At 45.4% G+C, this 17,972-nt stretch overlaps 1 protein-coding gene, 1 long non-coding RNA gene and 1 pseudogene across 7 annotated transcripts; 2 read left to right on the top strand and 1 right to left on the bottom strand.

The window, feature by feature from the left end:
- Window positions 1-693: 693 nt before the first annotated feature.
- Window positions 694-12,244, bottom strand: LOC123404298. Of its 5 annotated transcripts, XR_006611722.1 has the most exons (13): window positions 12,008-12,244; window positions 11,746-11,907; window positions 11,571-11,637; window positions 11,088-11,397; window positions 10,929-10,996; window positions 10,757-10,852; window positions 10,564-10,634; window positions 10,316-10,472; window positions 9,644-9,784; window positions 9,404-9,546; window positions 6,342-6,544; window positions 1,987-2,090; window positions 694-1,382 (listed from the first exon to the last, which is right to left on the bottom strand). It is a non-coding gene; the product is annotated as an uncharacterized LOC123404298 (long non-coding RNA). The 5 variants fall into 5 exon arrangements; XR_006611721.1 differs by lacking the exon at window positions 6,342-6,544 and having other exon boundaries at window positions 12,008-12,243; XR_006611723.1 differs by lacking the exons at window positions 9,404-9,546; window positions 9,644-9,784 and having other exon boundaries at window positions 6,342-6,657.
- Window positions 2,171-6,342, top strand: LOC123404297 (annotated as a pseudogene).
- On the top strand, window positions 6,664-10,309 carry LOC123404296 (wall-associated receptor kinase 1-like). Of its 2 annotated transcripts, XM_045098222.1 has the most exons (3): window positions 6,664-8,331; window positions 8,415-8,582; window positions 8,682-10,309. In XM_045098222.1, the coding sequence occupies exons 1-3, from the start codon at window positions 7,398-7,400 to the stop codon at window positions 9,875-9,877; spliced, it is 2,298 nt and encodes a 765-aa protein (XP_044954157.1). In that variant the 5' UTR covers window positions 6,664-7,397; the 3' UTR covers window positions 9,878-10,309. The 2 variants fall into 2 exon arrangements, with proteins under 2 accessions (XP_044954157.1, XP_044954156.1); XM_045098221.1 differs by having other exon boundaries at window positions 8,415-10,309.
- Window positions 12,245-17,972: the final 5,728 nt, after the last annotated feature.

The raw sequence follows: 17,972 nt of genomic DNA, 5'->3' as shown, positions 1-17,972 counted from the left end.
ACCGCATCCATTTTAATTTCCAGACCAGTTTTAGTACCACATCCATTACAATTAATGTAAGATCGAAATATGAAATTGAAATGCAACTAGTATATATAATGTGACATTGAAATATGAAATATGAAGTATGAAGTTTCATGACCACGTCCGTTTCAATTTCCAGACAAGATTTGTACCGCATCCATTTCAATAAATGTGAGATCGAAATATGTAATTAAAATGCAACAGGTATACATATTGGGAGACTGAAATATGAAATTGAAATTTCCAGACCAATTTCAGGAATACGTTGGCATATATTGAACTCGTCGGCCTCGCCACCGATCCTCCATGGAGATTTCAAGACCGCCAATATCCTCCTCGACAACAACTTCACCACCAACGTAGCGGGCCGCGGGCCACGACCCGTAGGTTTGCAACTTTCGGCTGGTGGGCCGCCCAGCATGAGCGCTTAGGTTTGCAATTAGCTCCGTATAGATGCCGAGGCATACACGCATCGCAATTGCGAGCCGAGTCTATACGATCCGCTCCGTGTAGACGTACGTACACGGTCGGTCTTTTTGTTTGTTGATCATTTTTTTTTCATGTCATTTGAATTTCCTTTTTCCTAAGATTAAACGGTTCGAATTCTTTTTCAAAGTCGTAGCAGCAGAAATGCAACTCCTGCCAGATCGCTAGATCGAGAAGAAGAAGGGTGTAGAAGCAGCTGCATGGTCCGAATTTGTTTGCGTCTGTTGGGGCTGACAAACGTGCACGATGTAACGGAAACCTCCCTTTGCGGGGCTACAAGATACCGATTCCTACATGCATTTGCTACGCGTTCACCGTCTCATCAAACGCCTACCCTACAAGTCATGCATCGACCCACTCATCCACACTTGTGCTACATATGTATCTTGTGCATGCAGTGCAGACTACTGTCTACTGGTGTTTGGGGTAGATCGCCAAGCAGCTAGCAAAAGAGGAGCAGAGGCGGCAACAAGAATGGCATCCAAAACAGCGCTCATGGCTCTGGTTCTGCTCGTCCTTGTGGCCGGCGATCTCGCCCATGGCCAGGCCGTGCCGCTCCGACGGCACACCCGCCGGAGGCTCGGCTGGATGCAAGGCATGAAGGGAGGGCCACCTAGTGGCATGCAGCCATCAGACACTGCTGCTTCTGCCGCCCGCCGCCGCACCATTTCCTGGGTGCAACAAGGTACGAGACTCTGACTGCACCATTGCGTTCATAATTTACTTGTGTAGAATAGCGTGTCCTCATGTTGTTGTTCTTTTACTCCCATTGTATCAGGCGAGGAAAGCCGCCCGGACGCCAGCAGGGAGGAAGGCAAGTTCGTCGCGCCTGTGCCGGGTTTCAAGATCCCGCCCCTTCCTCCGAACGCTGCCTGAGAAGAGATCACGTCACAGGGTGAGCATGCATGCCTGCCATGGCAGTGACCATCACTTGGTCTGTCAACAAAGGTGTGAGAGTGCTCAAGGATGCTTTATATATTGTTCAATAAACAAAACGGCATCGATCTGCTATGTTTAAGTTACTACTAAGTATGATGCCGCCTTCCTTCAGTAACTGTAAGGTTGCAGCATCAGCTGTACGTAGTAATGCATGGAATAAAACAGTGAGCATATGCTTGATCTAGTTCGGTTTCTTGAGAAAGTGTTTGCGTGGTGATCTGTCGATGAGGGAAAGAACGACGATTGGTCATGGCATAAACGATTTCATAAAACATCAAACTGGACTTCAACAAGAACCCCCCATGCTGCTTAAATTGTGCCCGAAGCGAGTGATACTGAAAGTTCGCACTTGTTAAATTGCAACCTACTCCCTCCGTAAACTTTTATAAGACCTTCTAGATCACTAATTTAGTGATCTAAAACGTCTTATATAAGTGTGCAGAGGTAGTAATTAAATTCATAATACGACAGTGATACACCACAAGATACAGACCAAGGAAACCCAGCACCAGTTCACAAGCCTATAGCATTTTATACCTGCGACCATCGTTGAGCCTGTGTGCACCCTTGACAGGATAAGACATTCATAGGGACAGAAATATTTCTGCTCACTGACGGGTAGGGGCCCATGTTCAGTATTCCTGTCAGGTCAGTAAGAAGAAACATGAGTTGTATGGATGCAACGAATGTACTGACCAAAAGTAAAAGGTTAAGTGAGTACATTATTTAGACATGTGGCTCTTTACAGGCAGCATAGACTTGTAGATACTGAACCAGGAAGATTATCACAACAAGAAGGTTCCAACAGAAAATATCCTCACAAAAAGAACTAAACGGCGATGAAAGTTTTGTAGGTGCGCACAGGTTCGTCTCAAGTGATGTCTCGCGCGCTGGATTGGATGAGGTCATCAAATGGCCGTAGTAAACTCTGTCGATTACATTATATGGATAATGAAAGAGCCAATGATCGCCGGCAGTTCAATCAACCACTACTCCACTAGTTGTCTACAAGACAAAACATCTCCTTTCAGTTTCAGGTACGTACACATGCCAAATTTCAGAATAACCATCAGAAACTCTTTGTACTGACATGTGGCGACATGTATAGCTCTGCCAAGAGCGAGCTAGTTAAACAAGTTCAGACATTGGCTAAATGGCAAAGCTGTCTTCGACGTCCGCACTATGGATAACACATAACGAGAACACCATTTACTAACCATGGGTATAATTGACCGGACCCGGTCCAAGCTAGTGACAGAATCTTCAGGCCTTCAGCATCCGTGTGCACTCTGGATAACACCTGACGAAAACATCATTCACTAATGATGGGTATAGTTGATCCAGTCCCAGCTGGAGACTGAATCTTCAGCATCCGCGTCCATATATGGACTAGCATAATTCTTCAGTAGCTAACACTTCCCACTTCCTCAACAGTCTCTGAACAGACCAGCAGAGCAAGAATGGCGATCACACTGGTAGTGCTGCTGTTGCTACTGCCAGTGACTCGAGTCTCAGCTCAGGAGCAGCAGCAGCAGCCGCCGACGCAACATGTTGTGCAGCCGGGCTGCCGTGACAAGTGCGGCAACATCACCGTCCCCTACCCCTTTGGCATCGGCGTGGGTTGCTTCCGCGACGATGGCCGAGGTGGCTTCCAGCTTTTGTGTGACGACTCTCTACCAGTCCCACGGCTCGCCGTAGCTGACTACGGCATCCAGATCACTGGCTTATCCATTAGCACCGGCGAGGCCCAGGCCTCTCTCAACGCGACACGCCACTGCTACAACAGCAAGGGGGGCATCATCAGCCAAGGTGGCCCGGTAGCTGTACCACTCGTCGGGACCAACCTCCTCTTCTCGGCCACCAAGAACCGCCTCGTCGTGCTCGGCTGCCCCAACCTTGGCTATTTCAACGACGTTGATGGCTACTATGTCAGTGGCTGCATGGCCGTGTGCCGTCCAAGGAAATTCACTGCATCGGGGTCTTGCACAGGCATCGGCTGCTGCCAGAGCATGATACCCCCCGCTGTCGACTACTATCAGCCGTACTTGCTGGATATTCCAAAGAGCAAGGGAGACCTGATCTTCTATGTAAACAGCGTGACCTGCCGGTATGTGTTCTTGGTGGAGGCGACGTGGTTACAAACCAACTACAACGGCAAGAACCACAGCAAGACCGACGACTTCGCCGTGCCTGTCGTGCTCGACTGGGCTGTCCGGAACATGGAAAACTGCAGAGTCGCTAGGCAGAATGCAACCACATATGCATGCCAGAGCACGCTTAGCCAGTGTGTCAACTCCGAAAATGGCGCTGGGTACCGGTGCGTCTGCTCCAAGGGATATGAGGGCAACCCCTATCTGGACGATGGATGCAAAGGTATTCACTGATATTGATCTTGATACAACTGGAACATTACTCAAATATTGTCCAGTTTAACCTTTTTTGTGAAACGTCTACCGTCCTTCTGTCAATTCTGTGTCGTGCTCTGACAAATGTCTGCTGTCCTTCTGCCATTTAACTGAAGACATCAATGAGTGCGAGCGGAGAGGAAAACATGCATGCTACGGGGTCTGCACAAATACGCCCGGAAGCTACACTTGCCAATGCCCTCCTGGGACTAGTGGAGATGCCACCGTGAAGAATGGTTGCCGGCCAAAAGACAGTTTCACTTTAGCCGTGAAAGTAGTTACAGGTAAACAGATAATCCTGCAATTTTTTGCTCCTTTCGTTGCTGCTGGAAAACTAATGGCAATGCCTCATCGTACTCAGGAGTCAGCCTTGGAGTGTTCTTGCCATTTTTCATGTGCTTCTGGCTCTACTTGGGGCTCCAGAAGAGGAAGCTTATCAGAACAAAGCAGAAGTTCTTCGAGCTAAATGGAGGCCTCTTCCTGCAGCAGCAAATACATAACTACAATGGCAACAGCAAAGGCTCTGGTGGGTTCAAGATCTTTTCCCAGGAAGAGCTGGAGAAAGCGACCAAAAACTTTGCAGCCGACCGTGTTCTCGGCCATGGAGGACATGGCATTGTCTACAAGGGTGTCCTTGAGGACAAGACAGTGGTGGCGATCAAGAAGTCAAAAATGATGGAAGAGGCCCAGACCAAAGAATTCGCGAGGGAGATGTTCATCCTCTCCCAGATCAACCACAGGAATGTCGTCAAGCTGCTCGGATGCTGTCTCGAAGCAGAAGTGCCCATGTTGGTCTACGAGTTTGTCTCAAATGGCACCCTCTACGACTATATCCATGGTAGCAAGGGTATCGACACAGCTTTTGGAACCTGTCTTAGGGTGGCAGTAGAGTCAGCCGAGGCACTGGCGTACATGCACTCTTCGGCCTCGCCGCCAATCATCCATGGAGACGTCAAGACAGCAAACATTTTGTTGGATGACAAGCTCACAGCAAAAGTTTCTGATTTTGGAGCATCAAAATTGGTACCAACTGATGAGGCCACGATTGCAACGCTGGTGCAAGGAACTTGTGGTTACCTTGATCCAGAATACCTAATAACATGCTTGCTGACTGACAAGAGTGATGTATACAGCTTTGGCGTCATCCTGTTGGAGCTTCTAACAAGGAAGAAGGCGTTGTACTTGGACGGGTCGGCAAAAGATAGAAGCCTCGTTCTATGCTTTATGACGGCAGTGAAGGCAGGTCAGCACCAAGAGCTTCTGGACAGACAAGTGAGGGATGAGATGAGAATCGAAGTGCTCGAAGAGATCACACACCTAGTGAAGAGATGCTTGAACATGAGTGGGGAGGAACGCCCGACGATGAAGGAGGTTGCGGAGAGGCTGGAGATGCTGAGGAGATACCAGCACCATCCGTGGGCTCAAGCGGATGCGGATCCAGAGGAACAGAGCTTGCTTGTTATGAAACAACAGAATGTGAATTACAAGTTCACGCAGGATTACATCCTTGATTTTTGAAGGAAGCAGTACATTCAGCTTTAGGTCGTAAATCAAAATATTTTGTACTCCTATCATTTTTTTTTTTTGCACTCCCCCTTATATATTAATTCTTTTGGATGTAAGAAAACAAATGCAAAAAAAAATGATGGTGGCCGAAAACTGAACACTGCCACTGAGTTTTTGTCAAAAAGACCACATGCACAATCGAATTGCTAGAAAAGACCCCCTCTAGATGAAATTGACAAAAAAGACCCCTTTGGCCGTGGCAGCAGGCACGCCAGCCGACACGTGGCACCTGCTGCCACGCTCAGAGGCGGCAGCACTGTTCACTCTGACGCGGCGACATTGCTGTTCACCCAAAATGAACAGAATTTTTGGAAAATAGCAAAAAAAACACAAAAAAAATGAAATTTTGCACCCAGCTAGAACACTTGATCATCTTTGCTGCCAAAAAATTTCAGTTTCTTTTGAATTTTTCTGCAATTTTTTTAAATTTTTTCAAGAATACTGTTCATCCTGGTAAACCGTTCCTCGCTTGAACAGTTCTGTGAACAGTGCTGCCGGCTCCAACCATGGCGCCAGGTGCCACGTGTTGGCTGGTGCACCTGCCGCCACGATCTGGGGGTCTTTTCTGTCAATTTCAACCGGAGGTGGTCTTTTTTAGCAATTCCATTGAGCATGTGGTCCTTTTGGACAAAAAATCTAACCTCGCAGGTTTTACAACTCAGTGAAATGCTAGAAATGTTCCAAATCAATACTCCAAGCATGTAACTATGGCCATTAATTAAATTTAAAATAATATGCTCATTAATTGGTTAATATTTTTTATCTTCATTAAAGGACATTTTAAACAATAAAAGAACAGCAATTTTGCATTTGTTAAATTCCGTCCTGATTATTCAATACACTGCAAGATACACATAACAAAGTAACAAACAGAACAAGGAAATCCAGCACCATTGGTTTCAAGCCTATAGCATATCATACCTACGAATCTGCAACCATTATCGAGCCTGTGTGCACGATGCACGATTTGCTCGAATAGCAACCAGAGAATGCCTATAGATTAAGATAGCCCCCACCAGTTGATCCGTGCAGCTTTGATCTACCAGAGAAGGGAGCTTGGCCACCAACGCTCCATTAAAAGCTAGACTGCTTCGCCTCCGGTTGGCAGGCAGAAAGGTTCGCCACTGCCAGTGAATAGAGGTGGTGAGTGTAAAGAAGAGTAGCTCCTCTACGGGATCAGAGACTAGGGGCAGAATAGTTCTGCTTGCTGACAGGTAGGGGTTCGTGTTCATTATTCCTGTCCAGACTCCAGATCAGTAAAAATAAACATGAGGTTTATGGAACAGATATTCTTCTTACCAAAAATTTAAATGATTGCAGTTAAAAAAAAGGTTAAATGATTGTACGACATTATTTACACTTGTGGTTCTCTTTACAGGCAGCATACCGAAAATTATTCTGTGCGTCGAAGATACTGAACAAGGAAGATTCTCAAAAGAAGTTCCAACAGAAAATATTCTCACAACAAACTAAACGGCGATGCTAGTTTTTGTACCCAGTGATGTCTCACGTGTTGGATTGGATCAGGTGGCCATAGTAAGCTTGGTCAACTAAATCACACGGACAATGAAAGAGCCAATGATTGCCGGCAATTCAGTTAACCCCTTTAAGCTCCACTAGCATTAACAGGCTTAAAGTTCGCTTTTCAGGTAGGCATACATGCCAAAAATCCAGAATAACCATCAGAAAACTCTTTGTACTGACATGTGGCGACATGTATGGCTCTGCCAAGAGCTGCCTGGTTAAACAAGTTCTGTCATTAGCTAAATGGCGAAGCTCAGGTCCCTGTCGTCACAGTCAGCACTCCAGATAAAGCATAACGAGAATAGCATTAACTAGTGCTGGGTAATTGACCCAGTCCTAGCTGGGGGCAGATTCTTCAGCATTCATGCGCCTATATGGACTTCCATGATTCTTTGGCAACTGACACCTTCCCACTTCCTCGGCAGTCTCTGAGTAGAGACCAGAGGAGCCAGAATGGCGTCCACACTAGTCATGCAGCTCGTGCTGCTGTTACTACTGCCAGTGACTCGAGTGTCAGCTCAGGAGCAGCAGCAGCAGCAGCCACCGCCGCAGGTTGTGCGGCCCGACTGCCGCAACAAGTGCGGCAACATCACCATCCCATACCCCTTTGGCATCGGCGCTGGTTGCTTCCGCAACGACGGCCGAGGTGGCTTCCAGCTCGAGTGCAATGACTCCCGCTCGACACCGCGGCTTACCGTGGCTGGCTATGGGATCCGCATCACCAGCCTGTCCATCGTTGCTAGCGAGGCCAGGGCCAGCCTCAGAGCAACACGCCGATGCTATGACAGCAAGGGGCACATCATCGGCAGGAGCGGCGCCACGTCCGTACCACTCATCGACAGCCACTACCTCTTCTCCCAGGCCAGGAACCGCCTCGTCGCGCTTGGCTGCTCCAACCTCGGCTACTTTGTCGATGCCGACGGCTACTACGTCAGTGGGTGCATGGCCGTGTGCGGGCCACAACAGTTCACTGCGCCGGGGTCCTGCACAGGTGTGGCCTGCTGCCAGAGCACGATACCCCCCGCTGTTGACTACTACGAGCCATACGTGCTCGACTTCACGAAGGAGCAGAGAGACAGAGGCATAGTCTTCTATAGCAACAGCACAACCTGCCGGTATGTGTTCCTGGTGGAGACCAAGTGGTTAAGCACAACATTGGCTGGTGACGGAGAGTACCTCAACCGGACCGGCGACTTCTCTGTGCCCGTCATCCTCGATTGGGCGGTCCGAAACGTCGGCAACTGCAGCGCCGCCAGGCGCAACACAACCGACTATGCATGCCAGAGCACGCTCAGCGATTGTGTCGACTCCAAGAATGGCATTGGGTACCGCTGCAACTGCTCCAAGGGGTATGAGGGCAACCCCTATCTGCAAGACGGATGCAGAGGTATACACTCTTGTCCTGTTTTACCGTTCAGTTTCCTGCTCCTTCTGCCACTTCATCTGATGAATTGTTTTGCCAAATGGAAGACATCAACGAGTGCCAACGCAAAGAAGAGCAATCATGCTACGGTGTCTGCACAAATACTCTGGGAAGCTACACTTGCCAATGCCCGCCAGGGACTAGTGGAGATGTCACAACAAAGGAAGGTTGCCGACCAAAGGACAATTTCACGTTAGCCCTGAAAGTAGTTACAGGTAAACGGATAATACAGCAAATGGATTGCTCTTGCAATTTCACTGTTGCTCCTGCAATTGTGTTTCCAAAAGCTAATGATAATGCTATGTCGTATTCAGGAGTCAGCGTCGGAGTGTTCTTGCCAGCGTTCATGTGCTTCTGGCTCTACTTGGGGCTCCAGAAGAGGAAGCTTATCAGAACAAAGCAAATGTTCTTCGAGCTAAATGGAGGCCTCTTCCTGCAGCAGCAGATAAGTAACTACAATGGCACCAACACAGGCACTGGTGGTTTCAAGATCTTCTCCAAGGAAGAGCTACAGAAAGCGACCAACAACTTCGCGGCCGATCGTATTCTCGGCCGCGGTGGGCATGGCATTGTCTACAAGGGTGACCTTGAGGACAAGACAGTGGTGGCGATCAAGAAGTCAAAGATGACGGAAGAGGTCCCAACCAAGGAATTTGCGAGGGAGATGTTCATCCTCTCCCAGATCAACCACAGGAATGTCGTCAAGCTGCTCGGATGCTGCCTCGAAGTAGAAGTGCCCATGCTGGTCTACGAGTTTGTCTCAAACGGTACACTCTACCACTACATCCATGGTCGGAGGGGCCTTGACGCCGATACAGGCTTCGCCACCTGCCTTCGAATAGCAGTAGAGTCAGCCGAGGCACTGGCATACATGCACTCTTCAGCCTCGCCGCCGATTCTCCATGGAGACGTCAAGACGGCAAACATTCTGTTGGATCATAAGCTTACAGCAAAAGTTTCAGATTTCGGAGCATCAAAATTGGCACCAACTGATGAGGCCAAGATGGCAACGTTGGTGCAGGGAACTTGCGGTTACCTTGACCCAGAATACCTAATGACATGCCGGCTGACTGATAAGAGTGATGTGTACAGCTTCGGTGTCGTCTTATTGGAGCTTCTGACAAGGAAGAAGGCACTGTACTTCGACGGGCCGGAGGAAGATAGAAGCCTTGTTTTATGCTTCATGATGGCAGTGAAGGTAGGTCAGCACCAAGACCTTCTGGACAGCCAAGTGAGGGACGAGATGACAATCGAAGCGCTTGAAGAGATTACGCACCTTGTTATGAGATGCTTGAACATGAGTGGGGAGGAGCGGCCAACGATGAAGGAGGTTGCAGAGAGATTGGAGATGCTGAGGAGATACCACCACCACCCGTGGGCTCAAACAGATGCCACTCCAGAGGAGGAACAGAGCTTGCTTGATATTGAACCAACAAATGTGAATTACAAGTTCACACGGGATTGTGTCCTTGATTTTGAAGCAAGCAGTATATACAGCTATAGCTCATAGATCAAAATATGCAGTTCCATCTTTTCTCCATATCTTTCAGATATGATTTTTCTTTTATATAAGAAAGCAAGCACATGCACATATGATGGTTGCAGAAAGGTGATCTAAACCTCACACGGGTTGTACAATTCAGTGAAACTGTAGAACTGATCTACATCATTCTATGCAAATATGCCCATTAGTTGCTTAATGCTTTTCAATTTTATTAAAAGTTGTTGAAAGCAATAGGATGTGAAGAGAACTCGCAATAATTTATTAGGATGGAAAATTTACAAAACTTATAAAAGGGATTTGCAACTCATCTTTTATCTATTTATTGACTGGGCAACTACTGAAGATAATGAAACTACTGAACTTTATTTGCAGGCAGCATTCAAGGTAAACCTACTTGATGGTTCATGTGCAAAAACTGCATGTTCTATTTTTAAGAAGTTGTACCTTCTCATTTGGAGGGGTGGTGTCTCATGAACTTCCTGATGTCAGAGCTTCCTTATAAAGGAATAAGTTTCCCAATGTATGTCATAGCACTTCGTGTCCCCTGATAAACTGTTTGTCAGTGCATCCATGATCTGCAAATCTAACCGGGGTCATTCTTCTGCACAATGGAGAGCAAATTATGTTAGGTATGTCATATACTGGCCTGTGTTGGCTATGATTAGAGCAAAGAAGTTCAGAATATAGCTTACTCAGAGAGAGAGATTTTGCTTTCCGACTGAGTAATTGCAAACTTGGTGTATGCTGATGGTTCAAAACGTCCCTTAGTTGATTTGTGCGGAGATAATTAGTCACACATAAATCAGCAACTTACAGCACAGTGACATGAGAGCTAGTGCCCTGTTCTGCAAAAAATAGCTAGTGCCCTGGAGATTGTGAACTTACAATGCCATCGAGACCTTGAGAAAGAGACATGGTTCCATACGTAGAGATGATGTACTCGGACATAGCTGTATTGTGGTAGTGATGACGGGCAGATGCCTGGTTAAGAGTAAACTAAAGCTCTGAGCTGCAAGTTACAACGCATAATTGTCCATCAACTGATGTAAAAACTTACGTTGATCCATAGTATGAGTTTCTGTTGTAGCCTAGTTCTTTTGTACTCTTCACGCCTTGGTATTTTTTCTAATATAAAATGGCGCACGTTTAGACATGTGTTCAAGACAAAAATATCAGAGGGAGAGAACTTCCCGAGTAAATAGTTTGTGGGTTTTACCTGGATCCATCACTTGGAATATCTGTACTCATGGCTTACAATTTTATAGATGTGTTTTACTTTCCCATCTAAAGATAGCAATACAAAGCAGCATTGAACTGCTAAAGACCATGGAATTTCACATTCGGATTCCCTTTCTAGGATATACATTCTGGTTCCTACTAATTTCTGGTAGCAAGAAATGTTTTCGCTGCACCTTGCCTTTCCATCTCAAGTACCTCCATTTCCTGAAGAAGTGATTTATTTCCATCTAGCAAATATTTCAGCTCTTCCATGGCCACAAGCCAATGTTTGTGAAGGTAGAGGATATCTGCAAGATACGACGCACCAAACCAGACACCACAGCTCATCATTACCGAAGGAAAAAAAAAAAAGCAATGCGGATGCGTTATGGCAACTGAGAATTCTTGGCATGTCATAGCACAAACTACTACACATTCAGTCATTAAATTTGAGTAAAACGAGGGAGGGTCAGTTAGTTACTCCGCTGAGCCTCGCTGAAGTGCTCCCAAATGGCATCCATCTGTTGCTCATCAGCCAAGTCTGTCCCCTGAAATAGCAGCCGCACGAAATTCAGAAACCCCGTGTCAGGTTGAATGAAACAGGACAGCGTTCAGATATACGCTACATTTGACATTGTGAAACTGCTAGTCCGCACCTGGTCGATGTTTTCTCGGACCTCGTCGAGCCTGGAACTCCCCAGATCCGGGGTAGACAAATTAACCCAGCAAATCTATTAACCCCACGCATTACACAAGCACGGGAAATCGAACCGAACGAAACAGAGATGGCCGCAGGGGTTCACCAGCCTTCGCCACCCCTGGCACACGGATTGTACGATCAGACCAAGTCAGAAGCCACGGCGACACGCACGCGAGCACCGACAGCTATAGCCAGTTGGGAGTTGTCCATCGGGGTACCTCGAGTAGGAGCACCGGGCGAGAGGCGCGGGTCGCGCGGGAGAGAAGGGGAGGCGGCGCCGCCTCTGAGGCTCTGGGCGTCGAACCCTCCGACGACCCGCCGGGCAACTTGGGAGCGAGGGGAGAACCGCCGGACCGGAGACGGAGAGGAGGAGGAGGAAGTCGTCGGGCCGGGGGACGCGTGCAGCTCGGCCCGCTCTCGGCAGGCTTCTGGGCTGAGCAACAGAGAGGGCCGAGAGTGTTCTGCTTTAATGTTTAGCGGCAAGGCCATTGGAAACTGCTATTTTATCATGGACTGAAACTCGCAGAAGGTTCCTCAAAAAAAAAAATCGCAGAAGGACCATGTTTATCTCTCTCTAATCTTTTCCTAATCCTAATCCTAATAATAAAGCAACTATTGTTTCTGTTGTACGTCATAGTTTTTGTACATATAGTTGTCCTAAATTACCCACTATGTCATCCATAAGTCAAGAAAACGATTCAGATTTTCTTTTCTGTCAAAATCACCATGCGGTCTCGTTCTTATAAGGCTGGACACGAAATTGTTCCTAACGCGTGTGTAGCGTCGTGGCTGAAGCCCCAAGCTCCTACAGAGCAGACCCGGGTTTGATCCATAGTTCCTGCGGCATTTATTGAGTCTCCCTTTTTTTATTTATTGCAGCTAGCATGCACATCCTCCTCCCCATTACGGGTTCATGGACCGGCCCATGTTTTTATCTTTATTTTTATGTCTTTTCTTTTCCCATTTAAATATTTTGTTTTTCCTATCTTTAAATTATTTCGTAATTCCTCAAAAATCCAATTTTTAAAAGTTCCGAGTTCTAAATAAATGTTCATGAAATCATACAATGTTTGTTATTCAGAAAATTTTGACCTTGTAAAAAAACTCATGAATTTAAAAAATGTTTACGCTTTCTAATAATGTCCATTATTTCAAAAATGAATTGTGGATCAGATAATGCTCAGTATTCAGAAAATATTCAAAATTTTGAAATATTTTAGAAAAAATAAAAATAAATAAGTAAAAAAGTAAATAGAAAAACTAAGAGAAAATGTGAAACCGAAAAGAAAAGATAGAAACGTAAGATAATAAAAATAAAAACAAGGCAAAAAGTGGTTCATTTCGCGATTGATATGAGGTTTATGTACCAGTGGTTTAATATTGATTTTTATATTGTTTCAAATTGTGCTAATAATGATTATAATTTTCATACTGTCATGTGGTCTATTTCAGTAGTTCTTCATAAGATTGATCTAAATAGCTTTAAAATTTGAACGGTTAAGTCTTTTAGGTTAAGGTTTTACTTAGTTTTTAAGAAGTGTTTATATGTCTAGGGGTTGGGAGTAGTTTGTGATCGACGAGATTAGTTGTTAAAGTTTTAAAAAACCCATTGTGCTACACAATAACAAGTGTGGTGTGCAGTGGCTGACTCATAGCCTTGAGATTTTCCACGTCAAATGCATTGTGATTACATGGACACGCCGGACATCATTAAAGAGTGTGAAAAAAATAAAGAAGTGTCAACATGATGAGCCACTATGTTAAAATTAACAAAATAAAGGACGCTCATACATCGAGGTATTGAGCCATACTTATTTGGTTAGGGTGTAATATTTTGTCTCCCGTTGCAACGCACGGACATATTTACTAGTAATAATAAAGCACGCACTGCTTCTGTCGTCCGTCGTGTCTATTTTGCATAAAAGTCCCTGTCTTTTTCCATAACTAACCCGCAGCCCATCTGGTAGTAGCAGCCGAACCCTTTTTTTTTGCATTTTTTAGAAAACCTCTTGATGTTTCAGGTAATCAATCCGCCCTCCGTATTTAAGTCAACCAAAACGTTTTTTCGTTTTAACAAAAATAACCCTAACTTTTCAGTTAATCAATCCACATTTTATCTAAAACAAAAGTATCCATATCTTTTAAACCGTAACTCTGATTTTAATGATTTTTTCAGGAATTCGCACATAGAGTGTGGCTCGAACGAATAACGCGACGAAACACAACTCCAATCCTTAGTTGAGCGTATTCAGGCAAGAATCAAACATTTTGCTCAGCAACCAGCTGCCACATGGTAAAAAGGATTGTTACAGTTGGATATTGCAAATATGACTTTTCTAAATGTTCATGGACGTGCTCGGTCAGTGATCGGGTATGTTTCCTACTTGTCCATTTACGCAGCACACTTCTCATTTTTTTTCTTCATATGAATGAATAAAGAAAAGAAAAAGGTGATCCGGGACGGGGTCACGTCCTATGTGGCAGACTGACCGGACGCGTCCTGACGCGCCCGTGAGCCGTTATATCATTTCCATATTTAAGATGGATATGAGATGAATATAGGGATAATATGAGGGTTTCGGTTGGGTCATTTTTTTTCTTTTCTTACTGGCCGGACGTGTGTGCGGGTGTACGAGAGATCATTTGAGGGTCTGACTGTAGATGCCATTACATGCTTAATGACAAAGACATTGGTCTTTCTGAACACCGCTTAGGTGGATTTCAAGGATGTGTTGAGGCAGGTCCACAGCAAAAGCAATATCGTGTTCATCTTTTGCATGCAGGGCTGAGTTTGAACCAAATATACCGGAGAATCACCTTGGATGCTGGTGCGAAAGCTCGTGTAGGTTGCCTTTCTTAGCACATCTGTTGTTACTTCAACAGTCTAGCGCTTTTTGGTTCTGCTCTCTGCCCCCCCCCCCCCCCCCCCCCCCACCCACACAAAAAAAATTATAAACGTGCAGCTAAATCTTTCATATGTTGGTTGTCCAGTATAAGCCTCACTTGGATCGCATTGTTGAGATCAAAGCCTAACTGGTAATGTTTCTTCGCACCACAGCAATTTCCGTTTGCTTGTAGGCACAGGAAGGCGAAGGCCATGATGTTCATAAGTTGATCAAGGACACCGTTAGAAATATTGCGAGTGGATTCTTTTTCCTTGCCAAGTTGTTAGATGACGCCCGGCCCTGAGGGGGGGCAGGGGGGGCGGCCGCCCCGGGCCCCCGAAACGTAGGGGCCCCCACGTATGTGTGCTTTGTGTATTAGGCCCATAAAAATGATCCTGCGCTAATCTAGGTGTAACCGTGAAGGTGCAGTAGTGGGAAAGTAAATCAGCGATTTTCTGAATTAGTGGACTTTCCGTTTCCCACATGTAGACCCACATACAACAATATCAGCGATCGACCTAGCCGCAAATCAATCCCTCAAACACATATCACGAATGACTCCCACCGCCACAACGTCCTCCCGCGGAGACCTATCGGCGCAACACCGCGTGACTCGGGTGATTTCATGTTCGTCGAACAGGAGTAACAATACCCCAGTTTTGAGCAACTGAACAGGTAAGCATCTCCTTGATTCATCACCCAAGAACTATCTAGGTTCTGTTAGATACGTTGCTAGTTAGGGCATGTCTAATGCAGCGCTTAAAGAATTGCGTTAGGGTCAAAATCCCCGCAAAATTAGCGGTTGCTTTGTTGACTCCTGGTGAGGCGTCAGACGCAAAAGTGCGCATCGAGCGCCAGAGGCTTTTCCTTCCTGCAGTAAGCGTCCGGGATGTTTACTTAGCCCATACAATTAGCATCTGCCGTTGCAAGTCAAGGTGCTTAGATGACTTTTTACTTTTTCAATCTTTGTTTTATCTTCATTAGGGCATGCACAAGCAACTGCCACTGTAGATGCCCTTAGGGGCACAATTAGGAGTAGCTAGTGAATTAGCGAAGAAGAGTAGGTTGTAGTAGTCCGGCTTTCTGACTAATGAATCTGGCTGTGTTGGTTTTTGATGAAAGACAATGGGATAGAATGACTACTAGGATTCATGGATTAATTATATACTAATAGCTGAAATTCTGAAAAGTATTAATTAGAGGATGCATGGTGGATTTAATTTATTTAGGTGGCCAAATTAATTTTAGCCGTTCAATTTTTGTGTGTGTGGCAAACTGTATATGCAACTTCCTTGGCTAAATTTAAAGTAAGATATAATTAATATACTCATGACCAATTAAATCATAAAACTAACCTGATATGCTGGTTTTCCACTCCATCGGTAAAAGTTAAGAGAAACCCGTGTTTAAAAATATCAAAACATGCATGATGCATAAAGGGCCCCTGCTTTTGTTTTCGCCCAGGGCCCTGAAATCTTAGGACCGGCCTCATCATGTGCCTTCATTCTTTCTGGGTTTTGTTTAGAGCACACGCGTCCAAAATCATTTTGTTGATGTGGAAGCTAAATTTACTATACTTTCAGGTTACGAAACCCAATACGTAGCATGATTACCCAAAGAGGAAGTTGGGTATTGCTGAAGAGATCGGATTGATCCCTCCTTCAACCGCCAACCCTGACGAACCGATCAATTTGATACCCTGAAACGAAAATGCTCGCCGTCGTCCCTCGAGGTGTCCGCTCACATTTGTGAACCGGGTGGTGCTTTCCACAGGTGGTGTTACAGTGGCAGGCTAAAACTGCTCGACCAAGATTCATACTGGATGTGCTCCATCCTACGTACCGCGGATAGGTATTGTCTGTGGATCAGGGCCCAATCTTTGTGGTTTTCTGCAAAATGGTGATGGACAGAGGCAGTGTATATGCTTTGGAGTTGAGTCGGTAAGAAGTAAGAACTAGTGCTAGGTTGAGAGGTCTCTCGTGAGATTTCTTTTCAAAACTACTATGTATTTTATAATAAATTCAAAAAACACACGTGTTTTTTTAAAAATGTCAAAACTAGCACCCCGTCAGTTTCTGGTGGACCGACGGAGGACCTGTCAGCCTGTGGGAGGCCGAAGAGCCACCTGTCGGTCTGCGGTTGGTCGAAGAGGGTCCATCGGCCTCCAGGAGGCCGAAGAATGTCAGGGGCACAAAACGTGATTAAGATGGCCTCAAATGAAAAAGTTATCAACATAGAAAATCTTTGTCTCTTCGAAACGGTTGATTTTGATATAAAAATCGTCTTAATCCGAGGTCGTATACGACCTGTAGAGCCAAAACAAGGTCAGAGATAGAAGTTGTAGAGTTACTTCGGACAGACCGAATGGATGTTAGAAAATTTATCACGGGGCACCCGATGCATTCGGTGAGACCGTGTGAAATACAGAAGAGTACACAAGTTTGATCACGTTCACTCGGAGCACAAAGAGAAGCACGAAGCATCAAAACAAAATTCAGCCGATGTGAACAATAATTTATAATTCTTTAGACAAAAACAACAAAAATAATATTACGATAGAATGTTTCACTTTTATGTCTTGTCGAGTCCATCATCAACAATTTAGCCACCACTCATATTCATAGCAACATCATCCTGATTGTATGAGAAACTAACAAGCAAAAGTACACACCAACATAGGTCAAAAAATAAAAATATTTAAAAGAATCAAAATGTCAGTACAATTTACTAAGATAAGCAACACAACATTGTTTGAAGCATACTTTAATGTTTGTTGAAACATACTCTAGCGGCGGCTCAAGCAAAAGTTCATTGCCATAGTAACATATGTGAGAAACAATAATATATAGTTACATGTCTGTTGGTGTCTATATTGTGAGTCCCAAAAGTTCCGTGGAGAGCACCGACACTGTCACCAACGAGGGAACGACGCCCTTGAACTTGAACAACCTAGTGTTTGTGTTGCTAGTTTGCTTTCAAAATGCTGGTGTCGGCCACATCGTCTCCTGTATGGAGCGGACCACCATGGATTATTTCAGGAGAGATATGGAAAGGGATTGGGATAGAGCCCGAGCAGGCCGGGATGGATCTTTTTCCCCGTGCACCAAACAGGTCTAGGGTTGATATTGATCGGGATCAGAAAAGTTAAGGTATCGATTTCAAGGATTCGGAGGTCGGGGTTCGATTCCGACGAGCTATATGAGTTTAAGGTTTAAAATAAACTTCACTACCATCCATCATGTGACTGCAAAACCCGATTGGTACTGCTAGCATAACAGGCTGCAGAAAGTTCGGGACA

This window comes from Hordeum vulgare, chromosome 6H (assembly GCF_904849725.1).
Source record: "Hordeum vulgare subsp. vulgare chromosome 6H, MorexV3_pseudomolecules_assembly, whole genome shotgun sequence".
Classification (NCBI taxonomy): domain Eukaryota; kingdom Viridiplantae; phylum Streptophyta; class Magnoliopsida; order Poales; family Poaceae; genus Hordeum; species Hordeum vulgare.
This window is presented reverse-complemented; position numbering and strand designations above follow the sequence as displayed.

Excerpts from the sequence above, each read along its gene's own strand:
- LOC123404296 (XM_045098221.1), top strand. The coding sequence starts at position 7,398 with ATGGCGTCCACACTAGTCATGCAGCTCGTGCTGCTGTTACTACTGCCA. Across the intron at positions 8,332-8,414 it reads TCTGCAAGACGGATGCAGAG|ACATCAACGAGTGCCAACGC; the intron begins GTATACACTCTT and ends GCCAAATGGAAG.